Raw genomic sequence first — 27,666 nt, 5'->3', positions numbered from 1 at the left:
TTCACGCCTACTTCCGTACGAGGGAAGGCTGATAAGTATTGAACCTTACCCAGAAAAATATAGATAGGACGCTGAAATTTGCATCGTGCACTGATCAATTCATCTAAATGTAATGATGCAAGAATCGACTATCTATGATTTCAACTTCCCTTTGTTTGTCAGGTCCAAAATGAAAATGACAGCACCTCCAGTAAAGTTAGTGAAAACTCTCCAAAAGCGTCATCCTGTTGCATGACAATGCCTCGCCACATACTGCATGTGAAACAGTGGCGACACTGACCTCTTTAGGCTTTTTACGCTATTCGACTGACCTGACTCCATCTGACTATCATCTGTTCTCCACTTGAAGAAAACACCTAAAGAACAACGAAATGGGAATGTTCAGGAGGCAACTAATGCTACAAATGAGTGGCATTACCAGCAGTCGGAATAATTTTATTTGCAGGCACTTAAGAAGCTGAAGGACAGATGTCGAAAGCAGGGAGTCGTAACGTACCCAATTTGCGTTACACGGTACGTTCCATTTTGTAGGAGGAAGAGTATGGTTCAGCTGCTGGTACCCATGGAACGTAACGAAATGCAATATGTTACAGACTGACGTTACAGAGAACGTAACAAAATGTATTATGGTAGATATTAACGTTATAAAGGAACGGAACGAAATGAGCACATTGGAACATAACGTAATATGCAATATGGTATATACTACCGTTACAAGGATACAAGGAACGTAGTAACGAAATGCATTGTGGTATATACTAGCGTTACAAAAAAACGTAACGAAATGCAACATGGTAGTAAATAACGGTACATAGGAACGTAATGAATGCAATCCTCCGTAACGGAACGAAGTGAAAGGCAATATGGTTAATTAACGTTACATAGGAATGTAACAAAATGTAAACCACTGTAGCGGAACGGAACAAAATGCAGTTGGGTACATACCATCTGCATAAGGAACGTAAATAAATTCAGTATGGTAGATGTTAACGTTACAAGGAAAGAACAATTCACAAATGTTTGCTAGTAACGTTATAGGTGCGTGACAAATATAATCTATTAAACATCAAGGAAGAAAAAGGAATAGCCCAAATCTCTTGCCATTCATTGGAACATTGCGAAAAATAACTCAGTATATTGTGTGGGATTAATGTTTCGTTAAAAATATGGTTGTTTGTAAATTAATGAATTTCCACCAGGGTTGTTAAAGGATCAGGAATTTTAAATCAATTCAATTCAGGTTCAGCAGGGAATATTAGCAAGCATAAATGGATCTGGACCGTAAAGAGCCTTTTTATGTTTAAGGTATTTAAATAAGTTCCAGGAACCTTTTTTCTGGATCAATTGAAATACGGCACAGGGTCCTTCGTTCCGGATCAATTTAAAGACGGTCTAAGTTCCATATTTGAAATGAAACAATACGCAACTTGGACCGAATTTACACTGTGATAGAACAGGTTCCGGTATTGTTGCGGAACCCAATAGAACCCATTAGTTGATGGGTTCGTGGACGTTTAAAAACCCTGATTTGAAAATTACATTTTTGGCTCGAAATTGAATAAACCTTCCATGTAGTGTAGAAATGAGTAGCCATAGGCGTGCGCACGAAGTCCAAAGGGGGGGTTAATGCCCCGCCCTAATCATGGACGTCTGCAGATATTTTCGACGGAAGGAGAAGCGAGGTATTTTTCCATGGGGCATATTACCCCGATAATAGTGTTGCCCCCTCAAGAAACACCACTTGAATTCGAAATTATCGCATTCCTGCATACCCATTATAATAATTAATGTAAATTACTATATACTTTTAGCTGACATTTTCTAAAGGACAGAGGTGGCCATCCGCACCCCCCTTTCAGATTTCCATGCCCCTATATTATTATACTTTAATCCAGAAATTTAGGGGAGAGGAATTTTATCGCCGGTTATTAAACTATATTATGCTCTTGAAGAAAATGAAGTATTTTTAAGCCAATGAAAGTTCACAAAACAACTACGGCTAAAGAAGGTGCAGTGGCGCAACCACACGGGGGGGGGGGGAGATTGGGCCTCAACCTTGGACGGAAATCAATTCTAAGGGGTAAGGTTGCAAACATTGAACTATGGAAAGAAAGGTTGCAGAATCTAAGAGTTGCAGGACAAAACGATACCAAAGACGGATTTAGTTTTCACGTCTTTCGTGCATTATTTCTTCCAGACGGTCAAGAGCATGTGCAAGGAGGCACAGAAGGGCAATTGCCCCCTTTCGATTTATATCTTTATACAAATGTAAATAAAGTTATATAAAATTGTCTAGCTCGTTTCGCTCGCAATATCTGCTTTTCTTACAGTCTTGTCAATTTCAAACCCTTAGCTATAGTGGAACCATGAGCAAAACAACCTGCGCAGACCCACGACTCCTGTACACCATACTCCCGCTTGTAGGGGAGGGGGAGAGTGGACCATGCTTCCTTATGGCCCGAGGTGGAGGGAAGAAGGGAAAGCTGCGCGGGGACTTTTCGTCCCAAGGTTTTTTTCCTTGTGGTCGATGTATAGGGGACGGCGGCAGTCAGCCCTGGACGCCGAACGATGTAAATAGAAAAAAAAATGTAAAAGAGAATGTCATGGGCCTCCATGATTTTTTTGCGCCATATTAAATCAATATTGTTTTCAGTTTGCAAAAATTTGGATCTAAAAGTTTTCTTGATCGCTTCGCTAGCAATTTATTTTCTGTAATGCATTGTAAATTACCAGAGGGAGAAGTAACAAGAAGTAAGTACGTCAGACTATTACAAACAGTTGAGTCTTAAATGTATGAACAATTGTTTGGGGGAGAAGAAGCGCACACATTTCAGAGGCATATTTTTTGTTTTGTTGTGGGGCGAATGAATTCATTATGTAATGTATTAATATAGGCTATATAAATTGTGTACGTATAATAATAGTGCCATTATTACTACTATTATTAATAGTTTATCCAAGTACTCCCCCCGTAGACAAGAATTTGTGGTTACTCCTCTGAGGGGGTGCATCATTTTCTATGTAATTGAAAACTATCGCGCTTCGTTCTCTGGCAAATTTCTTAAAAATAAAAGTAAGGACATTTTGAACAGGACACTTAATAACATAATGGCGATGTCTTCCATTCCTAACTCCCAGGTGTGGGCAGACGTTGTAACATGCACTTTTAGTGACCATTGATTTCTACCATAAATTGCTACTACTAGATAGTGAACATAGAAGTGCATGTTTGGACACACGCCAGAGATTGTGCTTATGGCAATGGTCATCGTTAGTGCTCGAAAGTTGATGTGTGTGTGTGTGTTCAGTAGACTTTCAGCTATGCAATTGCGGGCGCGCACTTATGTGTGTGTAACAAATTTACTTTGTTTTTATATAGTCTTGTGCAACGTACGCATACTGTACTTTAGCGAGGACAAGAATTTACATGACCCCAACTCAGCCATGCAAAAATTAAACTTTGATAGTTATTGGAGCCCATTTTAATATTACAATTGTGGGTTCAGTATTTTTGAGGTATCGATAAGACATGTGGAACGACTGATTCTAACAAAATGAGTCAAGTTCAAAAGATATGTGGATGCTATTTGTCATCTCCATTTACATTCCATGCTGTTACACGGGATGATTTGGTAGTAGAGTGATTGACTATTCGGTTTCCATTCTTCAAAAACTCATTGTCCAGAACATTAGAAAGTAACATGCTGATTTGGATACACACACAGGCAGACACGTGCGTCCATCAAGGTAATTAATGTACATTAATTTGCATTTGCGTGCGTCTTTTGATAATTTATCAGATTCCATGCAATAATTACTTAGACAAGATAATGACAATGATGTTGCCATTTTTTGATATTTTATTAAGAGAATTTTATAACAAGAGAACTAAACTTAACCTTAGGAAGTAGCGTGTTTGAAAAACAAGAATTGATTTTAGGTTACATATTAGGAGGCTAACAGTAACGTCTGTTATTGAGTGGTGTTCCTGAGTAATTTGCTCTAAATGTTACATTTTGAGGTACATTCTAAAATGGCTGTCAAATTTATCATAAAAAATCTAAAAATTTACACTAATCTCTCACAAAGAAATAGATATCATGGGAATTAATACAATAAAAAAAAATTAGGATTTGTTCACCAACCAAGGAATAACAATATTTGCCATATATTCAACTCCCTACAACATCGAAGCTCAATTTTTGTTAAAAAAATGTAAATATACATATATTTAAAGTATGCATTCGTACTGTATAAGCATAAGAATAGAACGGAGGTTCTGAAAAGTATATATTGAAACAGTTTTTAAAATTTTGTTGAATATCTTTATTATTCTCTTAATCATTCCAAGGTAAATTCTAAAACAAGGAAAAAAAAGACCTTATTACTTAAAAAACTAGAGAAATTTTGTATCTTTCAAAACAAAGCAAATACACTGTCATTTCCTTCAGGTGTCAATTTAAAACTAAACAGAATTCCACAAATTTGACATGAATAAAAATATATTTCATACTCTTGTATAACATCAGTATATCTGTGCAATTTTGTGAACAGGTAAGACAGCTACTCAAAACTAAATGTATTAATTACTAGGAAACATTAAACAAGTACGAGCAAAATTGTTCTTTTAATTAAATTACTTCTTATGGAACCTCTGAAAAGATTTTCTTTGGTTACAGCTACTTATGTATAATGAACTATAAGATCACAAAAAAAAATCAAGTAATTATATACATTATTAATCTAGACAGTAATATTCCCCACATTTTCAACATGTTGTACAAGATCTTTCTGTGGTGTATCATTGGATTCCACAAAGTTTGCTACAATGTTTGTAGTCAATTCTGTGCTGCTATTTCTGAGATTGCTTTTTAATGAAGATTTAGTTAGATTTTTTTTCATGAAAATATAATTATTTCTAATAACAAGTATGTCATCAATAATTTCGGTTGCCATATTACACCTGAGTGGGTTTAGTATGAATTTCAGAGATGAAAAGAGTCTCTCGACACTAACTTGTGTTGCAGGAGTAGAGAGAACAATACAAGCCAAAATGTACAATTCGGGACAACTTGATTTTCTAATTTCCCAGAAATTTAGAACATTTTCAGTCCTTTTCAGTCTTCGAGTTGAAACAAAGTAAGTGTCCAATAATGACGCAATATTAAACTTTGGTGCAGATATGGTATTCCGCCGCAATAAATCTTGTTTCTTTAAGTAGTTTGTGACATGGTCACTGTCATCATCTTCAGTGCTGGAATCTTCTTGTTTCTTTACCTCTCCACACACTGATAAGGATTTCATGTGTTCAAGTCTTAACCACAACTTCTGGAGATACACCTTCGCCACATGGATGTTTTCTTCACTTAAAACAGAAAAGTACCTGGGATCCATGTAAATAGAAGCAAGAAATCCTGGATACTCAAATAATGATGGAAGTCTCTCTTCGTTATTGACATATAATGCTTGTTTTTCTCGTTTGTCCATGCCCTCTACTATGTGGCGTGCAAGGTCTGTGTTGATTGTTGATGTTTTAAGGCGACACTCCAGCCATATCCCGTAGAAGTCGCCAAGTAGAAGCTGTTCTTCTTGCAGCCTCTTTGTGGCTACTTTGGCTGGTTCCAGTGACGTCAAAATAGCCTCAATGTATATCCAGTCTTCTTGCTTTATTTTAACTTGCTCTTGATAGTAATCCCCTATGAACTTTTTAAGTGTAAAAAGTGACTGGAGCATATCATTTGTGCTGTTCCATCTTGTCGGGACATCAAGGGATGGTACCGGCAGTGATTCTGCATTCAATTGACGCCGTGCTGTAGGCGATCGTAAGACACGGCATGCTGCTTGACATGTCACAATAATATCCTTAACTTCAGGAATGTAATTGAGAGCATCATTCACGACTAAATGAAGAGTATGCGACGCGCAACGAACGGATTGGAGACGATAATCTTTACTCGTCAATTCCATTTCAATATCTTCATCTTCGTAAGTGTCTTGAGAAATATTAGACATCTTTGTTTCTTGATCTTCCCCAATAAGTTTCCCGGCTTTAATCATGTTTGCTCCAGTGTCTGTAGTTAAACTATATATATTCTCCACGGGCACATTATACTTATCCAGAATGTTCAACAATTCGTAACGCAAATTGCTACCTGTTTGAGACACAAATAACTCTTGAACTGACAAAGTACGCAATTGGAGAGCCCCATTTACAACAAACTGGACGTTGACACCAAAGAATGATCGTCCATTTTTCGAAGTAGAATCAACTTTTAGATGTATCAATTTTCCCTCCATTTCGCCGCGTATTGTTTCTCTGATCTGCTGGGCCTGACTGAATAGCATGTTCCGTACACCTTCCTTGTTCACGATAAACCTGCAGAGAATAAAATTTGCTTTAATCCTTAATTGATAAGTTGTTTCTTGATTTTTGAAATTTTCAAGACATTTGTTTCAAACCCAAAATAGAATTAAAATTCTTAAAAATATTTTTCAAATAGTATGAATTAATTATATTATCAAGCTTTCATCAACTAGGCAAATGCTACAAATATGAGAAAGCAGAACACTTTTTTGGTGAAAGTGAAAAAGATTGTTATTTAAAACCATAATAGGTTAACCTCTATCAGTGTGTCTAGAAACTAACGCAGCTTGCATGCAATAAACAGTGTTATTTGATGCAATCAACGCTCTTTAGTAAAGTTTGAACTAATGAGGAAGTTATAACACCACCCTCCCTGGTCACAGCACTGGGCTTTGGCAATAGGTCTTTTTGCTTCATTCAGATATACCTAAGGCTGTGAAAAGGATATATGTGACACCTATATTTTTTTTATTTTCTAAAATATATTAACAATAGTATATAGGGGATATCTAAATAAGTTGTACTGCATGCTCAGTTCCATCCAGCACTGGAAAGCTACAGAATGTTAGCATAACCTGTCTCTAGGCATATGGAGTACAGTGAGTTTGTTTTGTCTCTGCGCAGAGTTAGCACGTGATATGGGACAGATGCCGGCATTTTCGTCCCGTAACGTCTAGCATGCAGACAATTATACAGTATTTATATTACATATTCCGACCTAACCTGTGTTATAAGAGTTTAAAACGAACGCACTGTATATGTAACAACTTTGTAAAATTGAGGAAAATTTGACATAATATTTGAAAACTTTATATTAATTAGTTTTGTTTGAGTGTACAAAAGTGTGTTAAATATCATTTGATGAAAAAATGTGTCTCATACATATCAGTCTTCAGAAAATTACTTTTCCAGACAGTTATACTTAGTTTACTTATTCAAAGAGTAACTGTTGCAGTTGAAATTACTCATGATTATGTCAGTGAGTAACTAGTTTTACAGTTATGTGAAAAACTAACTTAACGTAATTGCATTCCTTCTAAACATTGTAAGGATATACAGAACTCTCTACCTTCATTACATGAGGCTGGATCAATAAAATCAATGTATTTGAAGTAACCTGAAATGAATTTCTAAGGAATTCTAACTAAAGAAGGTAGCTGTAACCGTAGCAGAGTTTCATTTTTGCAATAGATGTAACTTTATGACGTTACTTTTACTATTCTTGAAGACAAATTTTTAACTTTAAAATTTGTAGCGTTGGGGGAAAAAGTTAAATTTGGCAACACTGTTTCAACTATGGGCTCCCGCGTAGCCAAATTATTAGTGATTTAACATTTGGCGCTAGCGGTCCAGGGTTAAATTCCTGGTGGGAGCCCTCCAAAATTTCAGTCCTGCCCAGCTACGCGAGGACAGTAGTTGAGCTAGTTAAGGAGTGGGTTCTGTCTTGAAAGCCAGAAATAGCTGCGATGGACTATGCGCGGACCAAGCGTCATCCTTTGAAAAATCAGCTTAGAGTTGTTGGCATTTGAATAATTAGTCTTGTTTGTATACGTCAAATTGATTTAAGGGCCTTTCTCTTAGAGGGGTAGTTTAGCTTCCAACTATTTCTTTTCTGGACGCTTTTGTTTCCTTTTTTTTTTTTCGGAATCTCCTACTAAGGCAAGAAAGCTGGGCTTCGTTCCATTTTGAATTTAGGACATCCACGCTTTGTTGCAATTCGTCATTTCTAGTTGCTCATTAAAACTTCAGTGTTTGGTTTAATCTTGATTGTTGTCATAATATTACAATGCGATGACATACCACAGACATAAAATCCAAAATAAAATTTCTTAAATATTTATTTTCTTGTAATTAATGATCATTGGGTGTGTTCAATTTTTCGCAATAAAATATCCAACAGAAAGTAACTGCAAAAGTAAGTTATTCTTTAAATTGAGTAGCTGCACCGAACCTACTTTTTGAACCAAGCAACTGACTCGAGTAACTTTCCGAACACTGATTAAGACTGTCCGTTACTAACAATGAAAATAATTTCATTCGTATACAATGTGAACATACTAAGGAATACATGTAAAGGACAATCAGACGACATTGATGAAAATACGCACCTGTCAGAAGCTGGCATCGCTTCCAAAAGAGGATTCACTATATCTTGAAATGCTTGGTCATTCATCAGTGAAAAAGGACGTCCGTGCTCCGAGATGAGTCGGATGCAAGACTGCCTGAGGATGTCTGCGGTCATCTTTACATTTAGGAGAATATTGGCTTTCGGATTACTAGAGATAGCATTTCTCATTTTCTTCTTCTGCAGAAATGACAGCTTATCTTGATGCCTCCGCTTGATATGTTTCTCTAGGTTACCACTATGATCTCCCTATAAAGAAAATAGTTTTATTCATACTGAAAGAATTAATATCAAAGTAAAATCTATGTGCGAGTTTGTGTATTCGTACAATATACCCATATACGTAAATATATGGAGACCACTAACTGTCATTATATAACAATATGCTTAATGTATGGAGATTAGTCACAAATTGGAATCCCATCACTTTTTACGCCTGATTAAAATACTATAGAATACCCTACACATAGTGGACCTTCCCCAATATAAAATACGTCGAAATTCTTGAACATGGGGAAAGCTAGACTACAATGCGTGTGGAGAATTTACAGGACAACGAGCTGGAGGCAACTATAGAGGGGGGCGTGGTGATAAGTGACAGAACAAGACTAATTTGCGGTATAAGCTCGCCTAACTTCTAGATAAACTCTACAGGTTATAGGGAGAAAGTTGTGCTTATGGATTTTGAGATTTTGGGAAAAATTGAAAGTCAATGATTGGGATATGCATTTGAGTTGATTTAGTATATTTTACTTCGCTTTTCTGCCAATTTTGTCTAATTGCGAAGTTGGGGATGAGTGATATGATGAATGGGCACACTTTTGCTCTTTTTACTATAATAATAGAACAAGTAATTTGATTTTGAATTTTAAAAAAAGGATGCAAAGATTGCTCCAATGCAAGAACAATGTGCGTAAAAACTTTGTTCAGTAAAGCCAATTTGTTCAGGCAAATTTGCTTTGAATTTGTAATGCTTAAGTAATGATAAGTAACTTTTGTCAATTCTAGGTAATTTTGAACATTTATAGTAGTTTTCTGAAGATTTTTTGTAGAGTTTGACATTTTATTAATTGAATATCTTTTACCCTTATTTTTCAAATTTTGTCATGTGATAATGTCCTCTTGCTGACTGAAGTAAACCTAGGACACACTGCTTTCAGTATCTTTCAGTTCTTTCAATGAGAGTATAGAGGAGCTTTTCCATGCTGATTTCGATGCATAAGTATTAATTACTAAGCAAATTATCCATCATCGCGTTTGTTCTGTTTTACCCAATGAGAGTTGCGAATTTGAACAAAGCGCCAGACAAGCAACTGAATCTCTACACAAGCATTTATTTCTCAAACACACGCACGATGCAAGAAAAAAAATTAACAAAAGTAATCTTTGTCAATTTCCCACACGATACTTGTGTATCGTACTGTACACGTCTTTACTAGCAGACAATCATTTTTATTTTAGAATCTCCGTCAAGTGTTTATTGATCATATTACTTCAGCTTTATTCTGAAAAGCCATTGCAACTTTTGTCTTCTGTAACAATACAACATAAAATTATTTTTTTAAAAAAAATGATTTTAAATCTCACGTATTTGCCAATTCTGCATTAATCTCACTGCTGCTAACAGTGTGTATTACTCCATTTTCCGAACAAGTTGTAGTAAATTTAAACATTTTACACTTATCCATTAAATTTATCAAAAATTAACTCATCAACTGTTAAGGAATTAATAACAAATGATATATTTTTAAAATTTTATTTTTAGGTCATTAATTGCTTCGCCCTGTTATAAACGCTATTTCCTTGATATTAACCAATTACTGCAATTCAATCCTGGACATATTGGACACCCATTCAGAGGTGTGTGTTTTATAAACTACAACCCACGGAAATCTTTCCTGAACCTGATATTTTGTCTTTCCAGTAAAGTCACAATTTGATCTGAAATATTTTCATACGTTCAGTTTTGGCCCGCAACGCCATCAATAAAGCATTTGGTTTCTGACGAAATATAATGTATGTACCAAATGTAAAATTTAACTTACCACTCCATCAAATTGATCAATTTAGTCCAATTTTGCATATACGAATTAAAATAATAAATTTTACTAAACAATTCAAGTGATGGAATAAAGGTCCTACTTGGAATGTTGGAATGTAACCATCCTCCGCAATTTTATATGGATATACTAGCTAATGGATAGTAGGAATTTCCCACGATTGCTCTCTCCACGAAAACAGTCCAGTCAAAGTCTGAGCTTCCCCTTGTCTCCTCCACACCCCTGGTCCTACAGGGTTGCCACACATCTTAGCTGCTCAGTCGACACTTCGCGCGTTGTACAGTGGGATCCATGAGTATTACCGTGCAAATTGTCCATCACCATGTTAGTGCATTTTATTTGACCCAATAAGAGCTTCAAGAATTAAAAGAAAACTCAAAACAAGCTGTTGACAACTTCTGCACCAGTATACATAAAAATCCATCGCTTAAAACACATAGGATGTACGAGAAAAATAACGAAAATAGTCGGACAATTTGCCGAGCAATATTAGTGCATCGCACTGTACGTATGCGGTTGATTGCGTCAGCTGAAATTGTTGCTTATTGGTAGAAGAGGCATATATTTTTGGTAAATAATACAAAATTTCGGTACAATTTTCGGGTTCAAATGCGCTAAATAAAATAAAAATTCGTTGTTATAGCGGTGAAAAATCTGATCAAAAGTGGTGTATAAAATGACAAATTGAATATAATCCTAAATTTGATTAAAAAACTGCACTTATTACACAAAATAAGTATATCCCTTATAGTACATTCGTAGCATATCAGTTCTGTTGGAACGCTACGCATTTATGTAGTTACGAGAGTATTAAGTCTATTCTGTATAAAGGGGTCAATTTATGCTTCTCAAATATTTACAGCAGAATTAATCATTTCTCCGTGAATTACCTAACTCAGGATATTTCAAACTTCAGAAAGTATCGCATCGGTAAATAAACTAATTTTGTGTTTAGGAGTATTTCTTATTTTGCAGATCATTTCGTTACGAAACAGGGTAGGAAAATGCACCTCACCTTTCAGAAACATGAAAAATTAACATTACAGCATGTCATTTCACATTTCGTGTTTTCGTCAAAAACGAAATATGGATGTGTCTACTTACTGGCAAGACTAGGTGAGCGGCGTGACCTTGACTGAACTCTTTTCGTGACTTTAGATTTATAAATTAGCAGTTTGCACCTTTTCATTAAGTAGCCTCCTTCCTTTTTTGTCTTATTTCTACAGAGACTAGTTGAATATCTAGTAAAATGACGCGCTGTATTACAATTACTAATAGTATTACAAATTGTACACAAACATCAAAGAATGAAATACATTAGACACGAGTTTTCTGAAAATTTCTTCTTTTTCACACTTTATACAGACGAAAATCGTGAATGGTAGTGAGCTCGCCCTGTTGAATAGGATGGGATTTCTGAGTGGAATGTTCAATGCAGCATATTGATCAAGATACAACAACTGAATTACGGCGAAGTAGGTTAGAAACCCTGCGTGCTCAAGAGCAGCTTCGATAAGGCACCTGAATTGTCTAGAGCTGAACAAGGAAATGGGCGATCTTTATTTCCCAAGGCCATTCCGCAAAACTAATGCCACAAGAAGTTTCCTGTGTGGATTTGTGAGCATGAAATTGTAGGTTGATGATAGTACTACAAGACGTCAAGTGGATTTTTTCAGTTTCGTTATTTTATATCGCTTTGCTACCTATAGAGTTTGAATAACTAATTAATCATTTGATGAGCAGACAAACACAAAGTAGCCGATCCCGTGGCAAATTAATTAGCGTAATACAATGCGAAGTCTAAAGTCTGATTAGAACCTGGACTAGAAGATATTGTCTTTATACCACTTCCATCATCTATCGCATCCTTTATCATCGCGATTAACAGTGGTAGACGCGAAATAAAAATAGAACCTTTGCAAGGACGTCCGAAAGAGGGGCAAGGGGTGGACGACCCCCCTGGAAAATGAAAGTCAACCAAAAATTATATATATATATATATATATATATATATATATATATATATATATATATATATATATATATCACACATATAATGTCATTTCAGCTACAATAATATATGTTAATTATTGCATGAACATAACTTCAAATTAAAGTAATGTTTTTTTTTAAAAGACAACACTTATGGTGTAGGACATGCACCTTGTTTCCCCCCCCTGGAAAAAACTACCTTGCTTGCCCTTCCCTGAAAAAAAATGCGGGCGTCCATGAACCATTGGTATCTACTTCGGAGTATAAAGCGTTGTTTCTTCAATGTATAGCGCGGAAGTAGACCGCAACAGCCTCTTATTTGACAGGAAATAGCAACACGAGAATAGGGATTCCTCGTATTTTAGATTTTCTCAAACTAATTTCAAGTATGTGGTGGAAATTCCTTCTATATAGTATGCAAATCGAGGTTTGCAGTTTGAATGGGCGTATTCCTTTTCTCGGTTTTTCCTGGAGACGATATTTTCAATTACTTTGAAGCATTTTGTACCATTTTTTATTTTTATAAGCAATTTCATTAATTATACATATGATAGAATGATCTAAACATGAAACTCATTGTCTCTTCCAATGATTAACAGTTTTCCTTGCCTTTCATTACGCTAGGCCTCTCAGTCGCTATCTTTGTTGTGAACCTAGATTAAGTGTGGGGCTTATCCTCTATGCTTTCATCATACAGCATGGCTGTGGGCTACATGCTTGACATCTTAACACAACTCCTTTCAAATATTTCTCGGGAAACGTATTTCACCTATCGTCCTACGGGAATCAGACGAACGTAACTACAAAAATGCGGTTTTCAGTTTTGTTAAAAAAAAAAAAATCCTCTGAAGGGTATTTGAAGTAAATCGACATTTTTCCACTTCTAATTCTTATCTGTAAGACTGAGTCACGTTTAAGAGTCAGACTTTATGCACAGTAAGGCTAATCGGAACTGAACCTACAGTTTATAAAATTGGATCCGAACCACTGTGTGCCTCCACCGGGTATCGAACCCGGGACCCCTGGAATACAAGGCGACGACGCTACCACTGCGACATCGGGGAAGCCGACCTTCACTTCAAGTATCGCTATCACTTTTTAGTAGTCAAGGAGTATTGCATTCATTTCAATTTGGAGTAAGAGTTCAGCATTCACGTAAATCAGCAAACTTTGAGTTTTAGATACCATGTTCAATAACAACTTATATCGTCACGGCCAACAAAATAATGGCCATGAAAAAATTAGTATCAAGACACCATACTAAAATTGCTGCTTGAAGAACACCGTAAAGACTAAAGTCGTTGCCTGCTCCGTGACTGATCAGCTAAGCTGCTATTTGAAACCCTGGCTAAGGTATGGACGTACCATTGAGTTTGTCCCAATATCTATTCAACCTCAACATAGTAAATAACTGAAGAGGTAGGAAAGCTACGTAAAATTGCCGAAATAGGAAATAAAATACTCCTCTACCCCCCACACATGCATATGCAGCAGAGTTTTGAAATGCCGAAGCAACTATTGCCCACGGTCAGACTATATCAGTTGCTTTCAAACGTTAACATGATGAAATGAACGTTTCTATATGCACCTCCATGCAAATAATTTCATAGAATCCCAAATAAAGTTAAATTAATTAATGTATTGAAACTAGGCATTTGAATTTTCCCAAGGCAAACCTGCAGACATGAAAAGATCTGCCCATAGTCTTCAAGCACCTTTAAATACGCTGGCTCATAGCAGAATGTGATGTGTGAGCAAGAGTGCACTCGTGCACAATCCTACGTGTAATTTACAAACGTTAATTATTTTCCATTTCCTTTCGCCTGCATCCTAACATTTTTTTAATCCACGACAATCAGAGCAAAAAGTTTAGTTAGTTTTTTATGATAAGATTGAATTCCTGCAGAAATGAACAGAAACTACTGTGGGACCACAAGGATATAAACCTGAGCAGACTCGCTGCTCGCGTGCACCGTACTCTCGCGTGGAGGAGAGGGGCACAGTAAAGCATGCTTTCTTATAGCCAGAGCTGAATGGAAGAAGGAAAATCTGTGCGTACACTTTTCGGCGTTTTTTTTCCCCTTGTGGTCGCTCTATACGACGTATAACCCCATTGCACTCTAAACTAAGGCTCTCCGATATTTAGACGAGCTGTTTTCAGTTTCCTTTTTCGAGACCACGTTCTCTACGTTGACCCTCACTGGCAGAACAATTGAGAGGAAGAATGTAACTTATAAGATAGAAAACACTTATGATGTTTAAATAGTAATAACACGATCAAGGTGGCTTCGGTCTAGGACGGCTATGAGATTCGACAAGTTAAGATAAGTCCCATCCTGAAATCCTAAATAACGGAATTTACGGCGAGAACTGAAACATTTCAACCTGCCCGAAGATTGCACTTACCGCAACTTTCTTTCCGCAGCCCGGAATAAGACAGTGAGATTCTCGTCGTATGTCATCAAAGGAGAAAAACATGCGAACGGGATTTTTTCTCTTTCTTCCCTTGGATAGCGAAGAACCTTCTCCTTCCATTGTAACCAATCGTAAAAGACCGAGATTCCCATTCACGCTAGTTTTAAGGATCCCAATTTCTTCATCTACCTCCGCTGTAAAATGTAGTTCTAACCTCCTACCCCTCCCTTAAATCGAACACTGCGAATCTGATTGGCTCCATGTAGAAGCAGCTTGTGGCGTATTTGTACACTGCTGAAAAATGCAGAAGCAGAAATAGTTATTTCCGTGGGTTAAAGCAAGATATATATATATATATATATATATATATATATATATATATATATATATCTTGCTTTAGTATATATATATACTAAAATGACAAAAAGGTAAGTAAAATAACCTAATTCAATTAATCATATACATATACACACCTGAACGATTATCGCCTGCACCATATTACTGAACAAATCCAAAATAAAACTTTATAATCACTCATTCCACTAAATGCCCTTGAGAACTGGAGATAGGTTGTCGTCGTCTTCTTTGTTTGGCACACACCGCCTATTAGCGATTTCTTGCCAGAGGTCCTATTTGGTAGTATTACACTTATCTTAAGAAAAACACTTGAGGTGTTTTATCAAACTTTCTAGGGTGCACGCAGTGATTCTAATCCATTTCACCAAAAATATACTTTTGTCCCTATGGATTCATGTCTCACCATATGTACGCTTAGATTTATTTATTGATTTATTTATTTCAGATGTTACCCCTAATGAAGTTAAGGAGTTTTCATTTAATGCCCTTGCATTTTCTTTCTTGTGTCCCTCTGCTTTGATACCGAAATGCTCTTTTGTTGTAAAACACACCTACAAATACTTAAAAAAAATAATAATTCTAAAACGTATTAGCTAAAAAATACATTTTTCTTGGACTTCTTTATTAGGCACAAATGTGTACACTAAATACATATTCAACAAATACAAAGTGAGATCACTTACCTTTAAGAAGCCGGGTTCGCATCCAGGATAAAACGTTCAATAAATGTTAGTATTAATATCTCCATTTCCTCTCTTCTTTTTCACTTAGAATTCCATCAAATAAACAGGCGTAATTCTGCAATTCCTCATCATTTGACATTTACAATCAGTGAATATGATAACAAAAGTGCTCACATGTTTACAAATGTCTTTATACTTCACTACCTTCGAGACGTTACGTTGTTCACGTCGCAAACAACAGAAAAACGCTTCGCTAAATAGGTAGACTCTCGAATATTTGGCCAGATAAGACGTTTTCATTTTAAGGCATGTCAGACACATTTTAAATGAAGGAACGTTAGAATTTTTTTTAAAAAAATATCTTCGGTATCGTAGATGTGTGATACAAAGTGGAACAATTTTGAAAAAATACAATTTAGTCAGATATTAAATTATGAACGTTGGACTTTACATAGCAGCAACATTAATATTCGGATACACTTAATAAAATAAGGAACAAAGGAAGTAGCTAAAAATGAGTACATAAAAAATATTACGTGGTAGACTGGCACAGCACGCTACGACGCCAGGGGTTCCGGTTTCGAATCCCGACCTGTGCAGGAGTGTTCTTTGTGATTGTCCCTTCATCAGTTTCACCATTTCGTCGCTCATACTCATCGTTGCTTTCTTAACCGCCAGATTACCATTTCGGATGTACAGACGGGATCAAATGAAATGTACTTCCGTTTTCCTACCAACTCAGAAGCGAGTTGGAAACTCTTCATTGCTCCTGTATAGATAAGAAAGTGGGGGAGGGCAATAGCAGACAAGGCCAGCACGCAAACTTGTTTCCGGCAAAGCGTCTTGTTGGAGTCTTGGCAGTTTGTGGAAGGATTTTGTGTTCCTCCCCCACCCCAACCCCGCCTTTCTCTCTCTCCTTGAGTTTGTGTTTGTGTGTGTGTGTGTGTGTGTGCGCGCGCCGACACCTGTTTCATTTTAAGTTTGACGTATTTTTATTGCATCGACTAATTGCTGTCATGACTGGAAATGAAACAGGTTAGCAATGGAGACATAATGAGGGATCACAAATACAAAAATTCCGGGCATGAGTACTTAGTAGTAGTAAAGGTAAGGTAAAGTTCGTCGTGCGTATAGAACCGTGCCATGAAGGCACATTTAAGGGTTTGTGGCAGTAGGGTGTCGCATATTCTCGAGTTCGGACATTTTGGAGGTCATATGACCAGCACCATGCTCCAGCCGTCTTTACTCCCCAAGGATGTAGAAGAAACGAGAAAATAAAAATGTTTTACATTCTGCGTATGTGACAAGTAATTTTTTGGATATTGTCTTTGAAGTATCTGTTAACATCCTAACCCGCAATTTTGTTTAAGGATAAAACTGGTTGAAGGCCGCGAGTGTTCCTGAGAAGTAATGAACATATCACAGAACGCGCAATAGTTTAGCTCGCGTTTTTCTGAAAAAAAGAAAGAATGATATACAAATCAATTCTACGAATGCTTACGTCATTGTGACCATGGAGTGCATTTTGCACACTAACGAGGATCTGGCGTCATGACATAAGGTCAGTATAATGGTCTGTGGGGTTTGGACTGTGTCCTATCCATTTACGTTTGTAGTTGTCCTTTCACAAATTTCATCTTAACACACCTTTCATACTTATCTTTGTGATTACCCAAAAGTGGAAGAAAAGCTAAATAAAATAAATAAACACATCGATTATTGTGTCCCTGCGTTTTTCAATCTTTCTTCATGACCGAAAATTTATGTTTCACTGATGTAATGCATCACTTTAATCATGTGAATTATTTTCCGTCATCGTTGTGTGCTTAATCATTCCTTAAAGCATAGACTCTAATGCTGTTGTCCTTAGTGTAATTGATCTTATTGTGTGGAAGTTTTGATGTGGACAAAATAATGGTGAAGAATAAATCTCAATTGATTGTTCGAAATTTAAAATATAATAACTCCGAGGTGACGCATATTAACTGTTCTTAGTTCGATGTCAAAGAACGATTTCTCCTATACATTAAGAAGGATTCCGGCCTCCGTGGTAGAGTGGTTAGCACAGCTTGCTTAAACACCGGCTTTGGCATTGTGTTCATTCGGTGTTCATTGTGAGTGTCCCTTCATTAATTTCATCATTTCATCGACCATCCTCATCGTTGCGTTTAGCCAAAAGTGGCACAAGAAGCGAATTAAAATAAAGCAAATCAATCAATCAATCGATCATAGGGTCTCCGGTTTCATAGAGCAGTATGCAAAGCACTTCGTCATGGATGCCCTCAAAATTCAAATAATAATTTGCAACAGAAAACCTGATATTAGAGTATTTTAATAGTTTAGGCATATTAACAATTCACGTCAACCAACAATAAACAATTTATTGATTGATTTTCTTTTATTATACTTCGCTTTTTGTGCCACTTTTGGCTAATTTGCGAAGATCAAACATTCATGGCCAGGCCAGGATTCGAACCCGGAACCCCTGGTTCTGAGATTTCGGCCTGTGTATGGGGTTGGTGGCCATCCACCGTCGTGAGGAAATTGAGGAGCTACAAATTAGTAGCGTGACGCGGCCATGGAATGGGGATGGATGGATTAAAAAGAAAGAATTCTCTCTTATGTATAGTGGGCATCCAACAATTAAAGGAAGAAATGGCACAGGTTTTTTAGTTACTGGAAATGTGAGGAAATGTATACTCGGATTTGAACCAATAAATGACCGAATATGTAAATTAAGAATAAAAGGAAAATTCAACAATATGACCTTTGTATCTATATATGCTCCAACTGAAGACACAAACAAAGAAGATATTGAACATTTCTATAGCGAACTGTCAGATGTATGTGATAGAGTACCAAAACATGATACACTAATTCTACTAGGCGATTTTAATGCGAAAATAGGTAATGAATCCAGCAGCAGCGGAGTGTCAGGCAGATTTTCCCTACACAAAGAAACAAGTGACAATGGAGAAAAGCTGATACAATTAGCACAATTACAAAATCTTGATATCAGTAGCACTAGATTTAAGCATAAAAAAATCCACAAAGGGACCTGGAAAATACCCGGTGAACAACGATGTAATCAAATTGATCATGTATTGATCAATAAGAGGAGAGCTACATTAATAATTGATGTCAAAACATATAGAGGACCTAGTTGTGATACGGATCATTATCTTGTTAGAACTAAAATAAGACAAAGAATTAGCATGGTTAATGAACGAATATACAAGAAAACTAAAAAATGGAACATAGAAAAATTGAAGAAATCTTTTATACAAAACACATACAGACAAGAAATACAAACGAAACTTAATGAAATAGGAGAAGAAGATGATGTAGAAGTGGAATGGGATAATTTAAGAAACATCATAGATAGTACTGCTAATCAGGTTTTAGGAACCAAAGCATATGAAAAAAATGAAGATTGGTATGATGAAGAATGTAAAAAGGTGGTTAAAGCAAAAAATGAAGCTAGAAATAGATGTCTTAATAGAACTACAAGAGCAAATAGAGAAAAATATGAAAATCTGAAAAAGCATGCTAAGAAAATGTGTAGAGAAAAGAAACGTCAAGCAGTAAAAACACAAATAGAAATGTTACAAGAACTAAACACCAAAAAAGAATATAGAAAATTCTATCAAACCCAGAAAGTTATAACACAACAGTATAAACCAAGAACTAGAAACCTAAAATCCAAAGATGGTCAAATCCTAACTGAACAAGCAGAAATAATGAATAGATGGAAAGAACACTTCCAGGGAGTTCAACACAACCAGGATTTAGAAGTGCCCTATAGGAATACGATGAATCAGCAGGATAATGAAAACATATTAGTTGATGCACCAACATACGAGGAAGTAGAGACAGTAATTAAAAACTTTAAAAAGATGAAAGCACCAGGAATTGACAATATGAATAGTGAACTTATACAAGCAGCTGGAAAAGAAATGTATCGTCGAATACATAAACTTATAATTAATATATGGAATCAAGAACAAATGCCAAATGATTGGAACATAGCACTTGTATGCCCTATACTTAAAAAAGGAAATAAAACAGTCTGTGAAAACTATAGAGGCATATCACTATTAAACAACCTATATAAAATACTTGCAGCAATAATTAACATCAGATTAACTGATTATGCTGAAGACATTATAGGAGAGTATCAAAGTGGATTTAGGAACAACAGAAGTACTACAGATAACATCCTGATGATGCGTTTGATTTTTGAGAAATGCTATGAATATGATATAGATTTGCATGTCTTGTTTATTGATTTCAAACAAGCTTTCGATTCAATATATAGACCAACAACACTACAAAGGCTACAAGAAATTGGAATACCAAATAAATTAGTAAGATTAATTCGAATGACAATTCAAAACACTAGAGCCTCAGTTAAAATTGAAAATGCAAGATCGGACTTTTTCGATGTCATGACAGGAGTGCGCCAAGGAGATCCTCTTTCAGCAACATTATTTAATTTAGTTTTGGACTCGGTGATTAAAAAATTAGATGTGAGAGGAGACATCAGTACGAGACTAAAACAAGTCACAGCATATGCTGATGATGTGGCTATTGTAGCAAGAACTAAGAAAGCTCTTTCAGAAACGTTTATAAGCCTAGTAGAGGAAGCTGCAAGAGTAGGACTCCAAATTAATGAAAAGAAAACTAAATATATGAATATTAATAGAACTAACATGAATAATAATAGATCAATATTAATAAATAATTACTCCTTTGAATGTGTTAGTAATTTTACATACCTTGGATCTATACTTAATGAAAACAATAAAATAGAATCTGAAATAGATGAAAGAATAAGGAAAGGTAATAAGGCCTATTATGCAAATGTATCCCTGCTAAAATCGAAACTTCTGAAACGAAATACAAAAATGAAGATATATCTTACTATGATAAGACCAGTGGTTACATATGCTGCTGAAACCTGGACCCTAACACAGAAAGATAGAAACAAACTAAGTATATTTGAGAGACAAATTTTAAGGAAGATCTTTGGCCCGGTACAGATAGAACATGATATATGGAGAATAAGAAATAATGTGGAACTAGAAAAATTAATCAATGGTGCAGACATTATACGACATATTAAAAGTCAAAGAATTAAATGGTTAGGACACATACAAAGAATGGATAACATGAGAACTATAAAACGTATACTAGAATGGAAACCTATGGGAAGGCGACCAATTGGAAGACCTAGGATGAGATGGATTGAAGATGTATGCGAAGATTTAAAGATACTCAAAGTTAGAAATTGGAAAGAAATGGCAAAGAAGAGGAAAGATTGGAATGATTTGTCTGAGAAAGCTAAAACCCACAAAGGGTTGTGATGCTAATGGAGGAAGAAGAAGACGCGGCCATGGAAACCTGCAAAGACTGAAGACCACAGATTAGCTGAAGACTTGTCTTGTTAACCACGCGTCACCCCATAATTCCAACCTCGGCAGGTGGAAGTGAAGCCGGCAGTCGGTAGGTAGGACGTGGCCCTCACGGACCGTTGCGTCACGGGTTATTATTATTATTATTATTATTATTATTATTATTATCATCATCTTCAATCAAATAAAGCTTTATCGTTATATATTACCGTATTTCATCGCATAATCGTCGCACCCTGTTTTTCAATCCAAAGAGAGAGAGGAGGGGGGGAAGGCAGAACACAAAATCCTTCCACAAACTGCCAAGACTCCAACATAAAGCTTGCTGGAAACAAGTTTCCGTGGTGGCCTTGTCTGCTACTGCCCTCCCCCACTTTCTTATCTATACAGGAGCAATGAAGAGTTTCCAACTCGCTTCTGAGTTGGTAGGAAAACGGAAGTACATTTCATTTTATCCCGTCTGTAAAGCAGTCCCAATGTCTGCTCCAAGTTGCACAGCTGCTTTCAGAGCCCTTGGTTTGAGAAGGGGGTGGGGGTGAGGAAAGGGTCTTGATTTTTCATACCGAAGCTCCTTCATTTCTTTCTCCCATTTATCTTGGTTGAATTTTCTGAGATACGGAATTTACCTCATTTTGCTTTTCATTACGTTTTATTGCGTTACCCACGGTACGCTTACATGTACTTAACATTTTCAATTTCCTTGCACGTACCGACACCCTTTGGTTAGATACGGCAAATATAAATAGCTGTCGTTCGTCAAATGTTGTTTTTTTGTTTTGTTACCCATTTTTCTCGTACTTCAGTCAGGGATCAATGCAGTTACTCATAACAGATGTAGTCAGGAAGTAGCATGAATTGTTCTTTCCCCGCATTGTAGTTGACCGGTAAAAAACTATGTAACAGTAACAGAAGGCTTTCAAGATTTGTCTGAATATTAAAGTGATCTTTTTTTTCACACCCAAATATAAATAACTAATTTCAGATTTGAAAACGTAACAGGGGTGTAAGGGGTGACCTTCCACGCAGTACATACACCCAATCGTCAAAATCAGTTCCACGTAGTACACCCTGGGCTGCCTTTTGCTGACTAACAAGTCTCTGGCGACTGGCCAGTATAATTCTGTATGTTCTCCTGCTTTTTGTCATGTGTGCTGAGTGCCCCTTTACAGCCTCAGCTTTTAACCTAAGTCAGAATATTTTCATATTTCAGTTATGCGACCTTACAGTTATGTTATTTGTTGTGGTAAGGGGCTGGACCCAGTATAACGTGGCGGGTGCAAAATAGCCTAAGTGCTGAAACACCCAAAATTAAAAAAAAAAAGAAAAACGTAACAGGGAATATAGCTTTAATAAATGCGTATAAATATTTCACAATGGATTATATTTATGTACATGTTGTTAATTGTGAAATATTGTGAAGAAATGAAACAAAATGCTACGTTTCGGTTACTAATGTGAGCCACTGTATATGTAATGTTTTTATTTCATTAACAATGTACAATGGTCAAATACAACTTTGCAGACCTCCGTGGCGGAGCGGTTAGCACATCGCAATACGACGCCACAGGTCCCGAGTTCGTATCCCAGCCTATGCATCATTTTCATTTTTCTTTGTGATGTCCTTTCGTCAATTTTGTAATTTCATCACCCATCCTCGTCTTCGCGATTAGCCAAAAGTGGCAGAAAACCAAAGTTAAATATAACAAATCAAAATCAAACATTACTTGGCATGACAAGAATGGATAGGTTATTTTGAAGCTGCTGTTATTAAAAGCAAATTTTATGTAGCTTTCCTAGACAGAAGTTTCAAACACAGAAACTGATTGATTGGATAACACCTGTGGATTCCTACTCGAGCAGAAAATGTATATGTTTCCATTTATTACTTACAACAATAGCAGACTGATTTCCCGCTAAATCAAAGAAAACTTGCATTCACAGTTACAAATTGACGTGTTGAATGATTTCTCTCACTCCAATTCTGCTTAATCGAACAGCACACCACAACGTGGGTCATTAAATATTTGCAACTTACTCTCGAGTTCCTCAACTAAAAATAAATTGACTGCGAAACAAGACCTCGTCTGCGATAACTATATACCACGTTATATGAAGAGTATACGCAAGTTGAAATTCCATCATAATAATTTGAATTCTTCTAGTAGCTACAAACATATTTTTTCATACATATTTTCTTAGCAAAATATGAAGTTCCTCACTTCAACAAGGATAACATATACACAGTATTCCACAAGAGTTTTTAGTTCGAGCTAGTCGTAATATGAATATACACGTCACTTCATTACTTAGTTTAAAAAAAGTGCCAGGCAATGTGAATTTGACGGCATGCCTGAAATTATTTGCAGTATCTCATGTATCAAGGGGGCTTTTTAAGTAAAATGAAGGACACATACCACATGCTTGGGTCAATTGAGAGTAGTAGAAACGTAATTATACTGCATGTTGCAACTGAAACAGTATCCTCGAAGCCGAAGTCGTTGAGTGATCCACTCATAAACTCTCTACCAAACATTTCAAGTTCGAGTAGACACCTGGGCATGAGCGTTTTCTTTGGTAACCATCCCTTCATATATTTAATATGATCATCATTAATGTTCATAGTCGCGATTATCTACAAGTGGCAGAAAAGCGATACAAGAACAATACAAAAGTAGAAGAAACAAAAGAGGATAAAAGGATGAACTTAGTTAATGATAGGAAGTTTTATAAAATTACTGTTTCTTGAAGAATCTTGTCCTTTGTTCCGATTGTATTTCTCAGTCACACGTTGCTCAATGTCCATGTCGACTGTCGTTCTTACATTCTTGAAAATTACTTTAATGTCTGCCTATGCTCTTCTTTCAAACGTGGTAGGCGCTCTGTCTGTTTCTACACCAAAAAGTTTAATTCATCTCCTGTCCAAAAAGGCAAGAATTACTGAAAGTAATTTTCAAAATTGTAAGCAGATGAGGGCCCTTGTAAAATACGTGTACTGTCCTTTTATTCGCTTAGTTTTGAGAATCACTCTCCATACAATTGTTGCCTACTTCAGAGTCCAAAGGCCCTGTCTAGCTACAGACCAGTTGCGCAAACGCGGTTTCATTTGTTTCGTACACAAATTCCATCCTTTATACGTATTTTCTACTTGCTAAAAGCAGCGGCGGCTCAAGGGGGAGAGCCGCCGTGCCATGGCACTACCCTCAGAAGAAATGCATACCTAGCCCCTAGCCCAAGTATTGTTAAATTAATACATTGATAGTTTACAGACAATGAGATTCGAATCTTTCAATCGGTCAAGCTGACGTGACGACCGCCCCAACCACAGACTAGATATGAACCGCCCCAACCTCCTCACTGCATCGCCAACTGTTTCGTATCCTCGGCGAGGCAGCGGTCGGCGCCACCCAAGAGCTGGCCTAACCAAGTTGAAACGCGTGCAGAGGGTTGGTGAAGTCTCAGCGAGTAACCTTTGCACCATAAGCCGGGAAGAAGGTGGCAGGGGGTGGTGTTAGCCAATGGGGTTAGCCCATAAGACACCAGCCGTGCCCGTTTAGCACAGCGAGGGAACTTTCTCAGTGTTGACACCGTTGCCATCTTCAGAGATAAGTCGCTAAATACGACGGATTTGTACGACCCGTTGGGGAAGTAATTCGTGAAAAAGGTACTATCTACTTTTCTGCCAACATTTGGAGAAACGAACCTAGTATTTTTCCGAAGTTAAATGAACATTTTGATAATAGATAGATGCGCCTAGAGGGCCATCCAGACTTTTTAAAAATATAAAAGTAAAAATTCCTTTGGCATTTCGACAATTTCTTTTTACATCAAATGTAGAATATTTTCAACGTCCAGTTGGAATACGTGTGCATGGGGGAGGAGAAGGTGAGAAGATTTGCTTTCCCTTCCTCTTGTAATTGTGTTTTTAGTGAAGTGTCCTGTAGTGTTTAAAGATAGGTTAGTGAGTGAAGATGAATCGTATTAGTGTGTTATTACTTAAACACACTGTTTTCCACGTTACCAAACAAGGATATACATCTTGGCCAGTGGGGCAACCTCAAGGAGGGAGGCCAAGGCATTGCGGAGGTTTTTTTTCTTCGATTTCTTGATCACGTTGACAGTACCCGCCGGCCGCCACTGGCTAAAAGTGCCTTTCATATCGCCTCAGGGCGTTGTCTACTCGGATGCTTCGTGATCGAAGGTCACGTGTACAAAGTTTCAGATTTTCCGATTTGCGTGGTGCTGCTGCTATCAGTTCGGTTCGCCTTCTCAAGGTCGCGCAGCAAGCAATTATTTTTCGTCTTCCGATAGGAAAAAGCTTGCCTCTCGCTTATGTGGACGAACGCGTGGCACGGATGACTTTTTGGCTCGACCATGGTTGGTCCTTTATGTTTCGTCCTTCAGCATTTTAATCTAAGAACGAATCATTCTCATCGAAAAACATAATGTATTTTTTTTTAATTGATGTAACACATGTAAACCGAGAGCGAGAGATAGATAGATAGATAGAAACGTTTTCCTTCAACAAACGTTTGTTTTCCTATTGTATAAAGTGAACGCACATGTTAAAATTCATCTTGCATAGATATTCAAATTAGAACAAATTCACGTAAAGTGATTAAGTATGCAGAAAAGAAATATATTTGTGATAAATACATAGTTAGTCAGTAAATTCCGATAACCAGAATTCTGTCACGCCGAATGAAACGTTTTGTTTTACAATTTAATGTTTTCACTGACATCCAAAACGAAAATACGTATTATAACTTAATGACTTTCAAGGTGTCAAAATATTGTAATGTTACTATGCTGCCGATCACAATTATGAGAACGCTACGGGTCCCGGGTCCGAATCCCGGCCTGGGCGTGGATGTTTGTGAGTGTGCATTCATCAATTTCATATTGTTATCACCAATCTCCATCTTCGAGAATTAGCCAAAAGTGGCAAAAAAAAAAGCGAAGTCAAATAAAGCAAATCAAAATCAAACAATTATGAGACTTCTTCGAAAACGCCTTCGATAACGGTATTTGCTATTCGTAACGGATATGTGTATCACTTTTTCGAAACAGACTTTTGTGGAGGAAAAGAACTGTAACGTTACAAAAGTAACGAGCACAATTATACGAGAGACCTATGTTATTCTCTCCGGAACACGGCATCGGACACGGTATTGCACATCGGAACGTCTGTATGATACCAGCTATAAATAACGTTGTTGCTTTGAAAAAAGGAGTGTAACGTTTTTTCAGTAGTGACCTCAATTAAGTTACTGGTTAATTGTAACGTTACTATCACTTTCCACACACACTAAAGTTACTAGTCAATACGTGACGAACCTCTTTCTTACCCTGTAACGTTACTGGTTGCCGGCAATGGATGTAACGTTAAAAGTGTCACGTGAAGACCTACTTCTTTAAAGATCAGTTATGGTTCGGTACCGTTATGCACACCTGTAACGTAATGTTCATATACCTGAGGTAACGTTTCTGTTCACGAAAAAAGTTATTCTGTTTCTGGTTGTAACGTAACGGAAACCGTAATTGAAAATACCGTTCCATTTCGTTACGTTACGACTCCCTGGTCGAAAGTTCATTGTCTTCCTGGGGGAATATGTTTAATGGTGTGGCAGTTACAGCCTCCTACCTCATTTATTTTCTGGGTAAGGCTCAATACTTATCAGCCTCCCCTCGTATTCATGTACAAATATGAAAATACATACATGTCATTTGAATCAATGTGAAAACTAATAAGAAAGGTTAAGACAACAGACAAACTGTTAAAAAAAATTATATTATAATTATATATCAGGGTTTTGATAGTTTCGTCAAGTCCGATTTTGGTGCTCGATCACTTTCGATGCTTAACACCAGTCCACTCAATTTCACTCTTGTCATTTGTTTCTTAAGTAATTTTTGATGAAGCCTTGCTGAATCGCTGGCGTAAGCAGGGGAGAGGGGTGAAAGTCAGAGTTGCGGCGCCTTTTCTTGCCTGTCGTCTACCTTACGGTGACGTAATCAAAGACTTTAAGAAACCAGATAATGAAGGTTCACTTTCTACTTTTTAGTGATCAACGTTTTCCGTCTTCATTTGTTGGGGCATAAACGTATGTTATGTTTGGTTGAATAAATATTTTAACATCCAAAGATAAACTTTTGTGAACTGAGGACTAAAGGTGGTAAACGTTGTAAGTGCCAAAAGCGAAAGTGTTAGGAAATCGCATCGTTCAGCACATTAGCCAGTGTTGATATTCACACTAGT

At 36.8% G+C, this 27,666-nt stretch overlaps 2 protein-coding genes across 2 annotated transcripts in view; both read right to left on the bottom strand.

Annotated features, from left to right (window-relative positions):
• LOC146000523 (dipeptidase 1-like) overlaps positions 1-27,666 on the bottom strand; it is a 196,932-nt gene that overhangs the window by 74,733 nt on the left and 94,533 nt on the right. The window lies entirely within an intron of this gene.
• On the bottom strand, positions 220-8,606 carry LOC146000136 (uncharacterized). The gene is made up of 3 exons (XM_083137477.1): positions 8,473-8,606; positions 5,832-6,376; positions 220-356 (listed from the first exon to the last, which is right to left on the bottom strand). The coding sequence occupies exons 1-3, from the start codon at positions 8,604-8,606 to the stop codon at positions 220-222; spliced, it is 816 nt and encodes a 271-aa protein (XP_082993603.1).

Source organism: Lepisma saccharinum, chromosome 16 (genome assembly GCF_977018435.1).
Source record: "Lepisma saccharinum chromosome 16, izLepSacc3.1, whole genome shotgun sequence".
Lineage (NCBI taxonomy): Eukaryota > Metazoa > Arthropoda > Insecta > Zygentoma > Lepismatidae > Lepisma > Lepisma saccharinum.
Note: the sequence above shows the minus strand (reverse complement) of the source record. Positions and strands in the feature narration are given on the sequence as shown.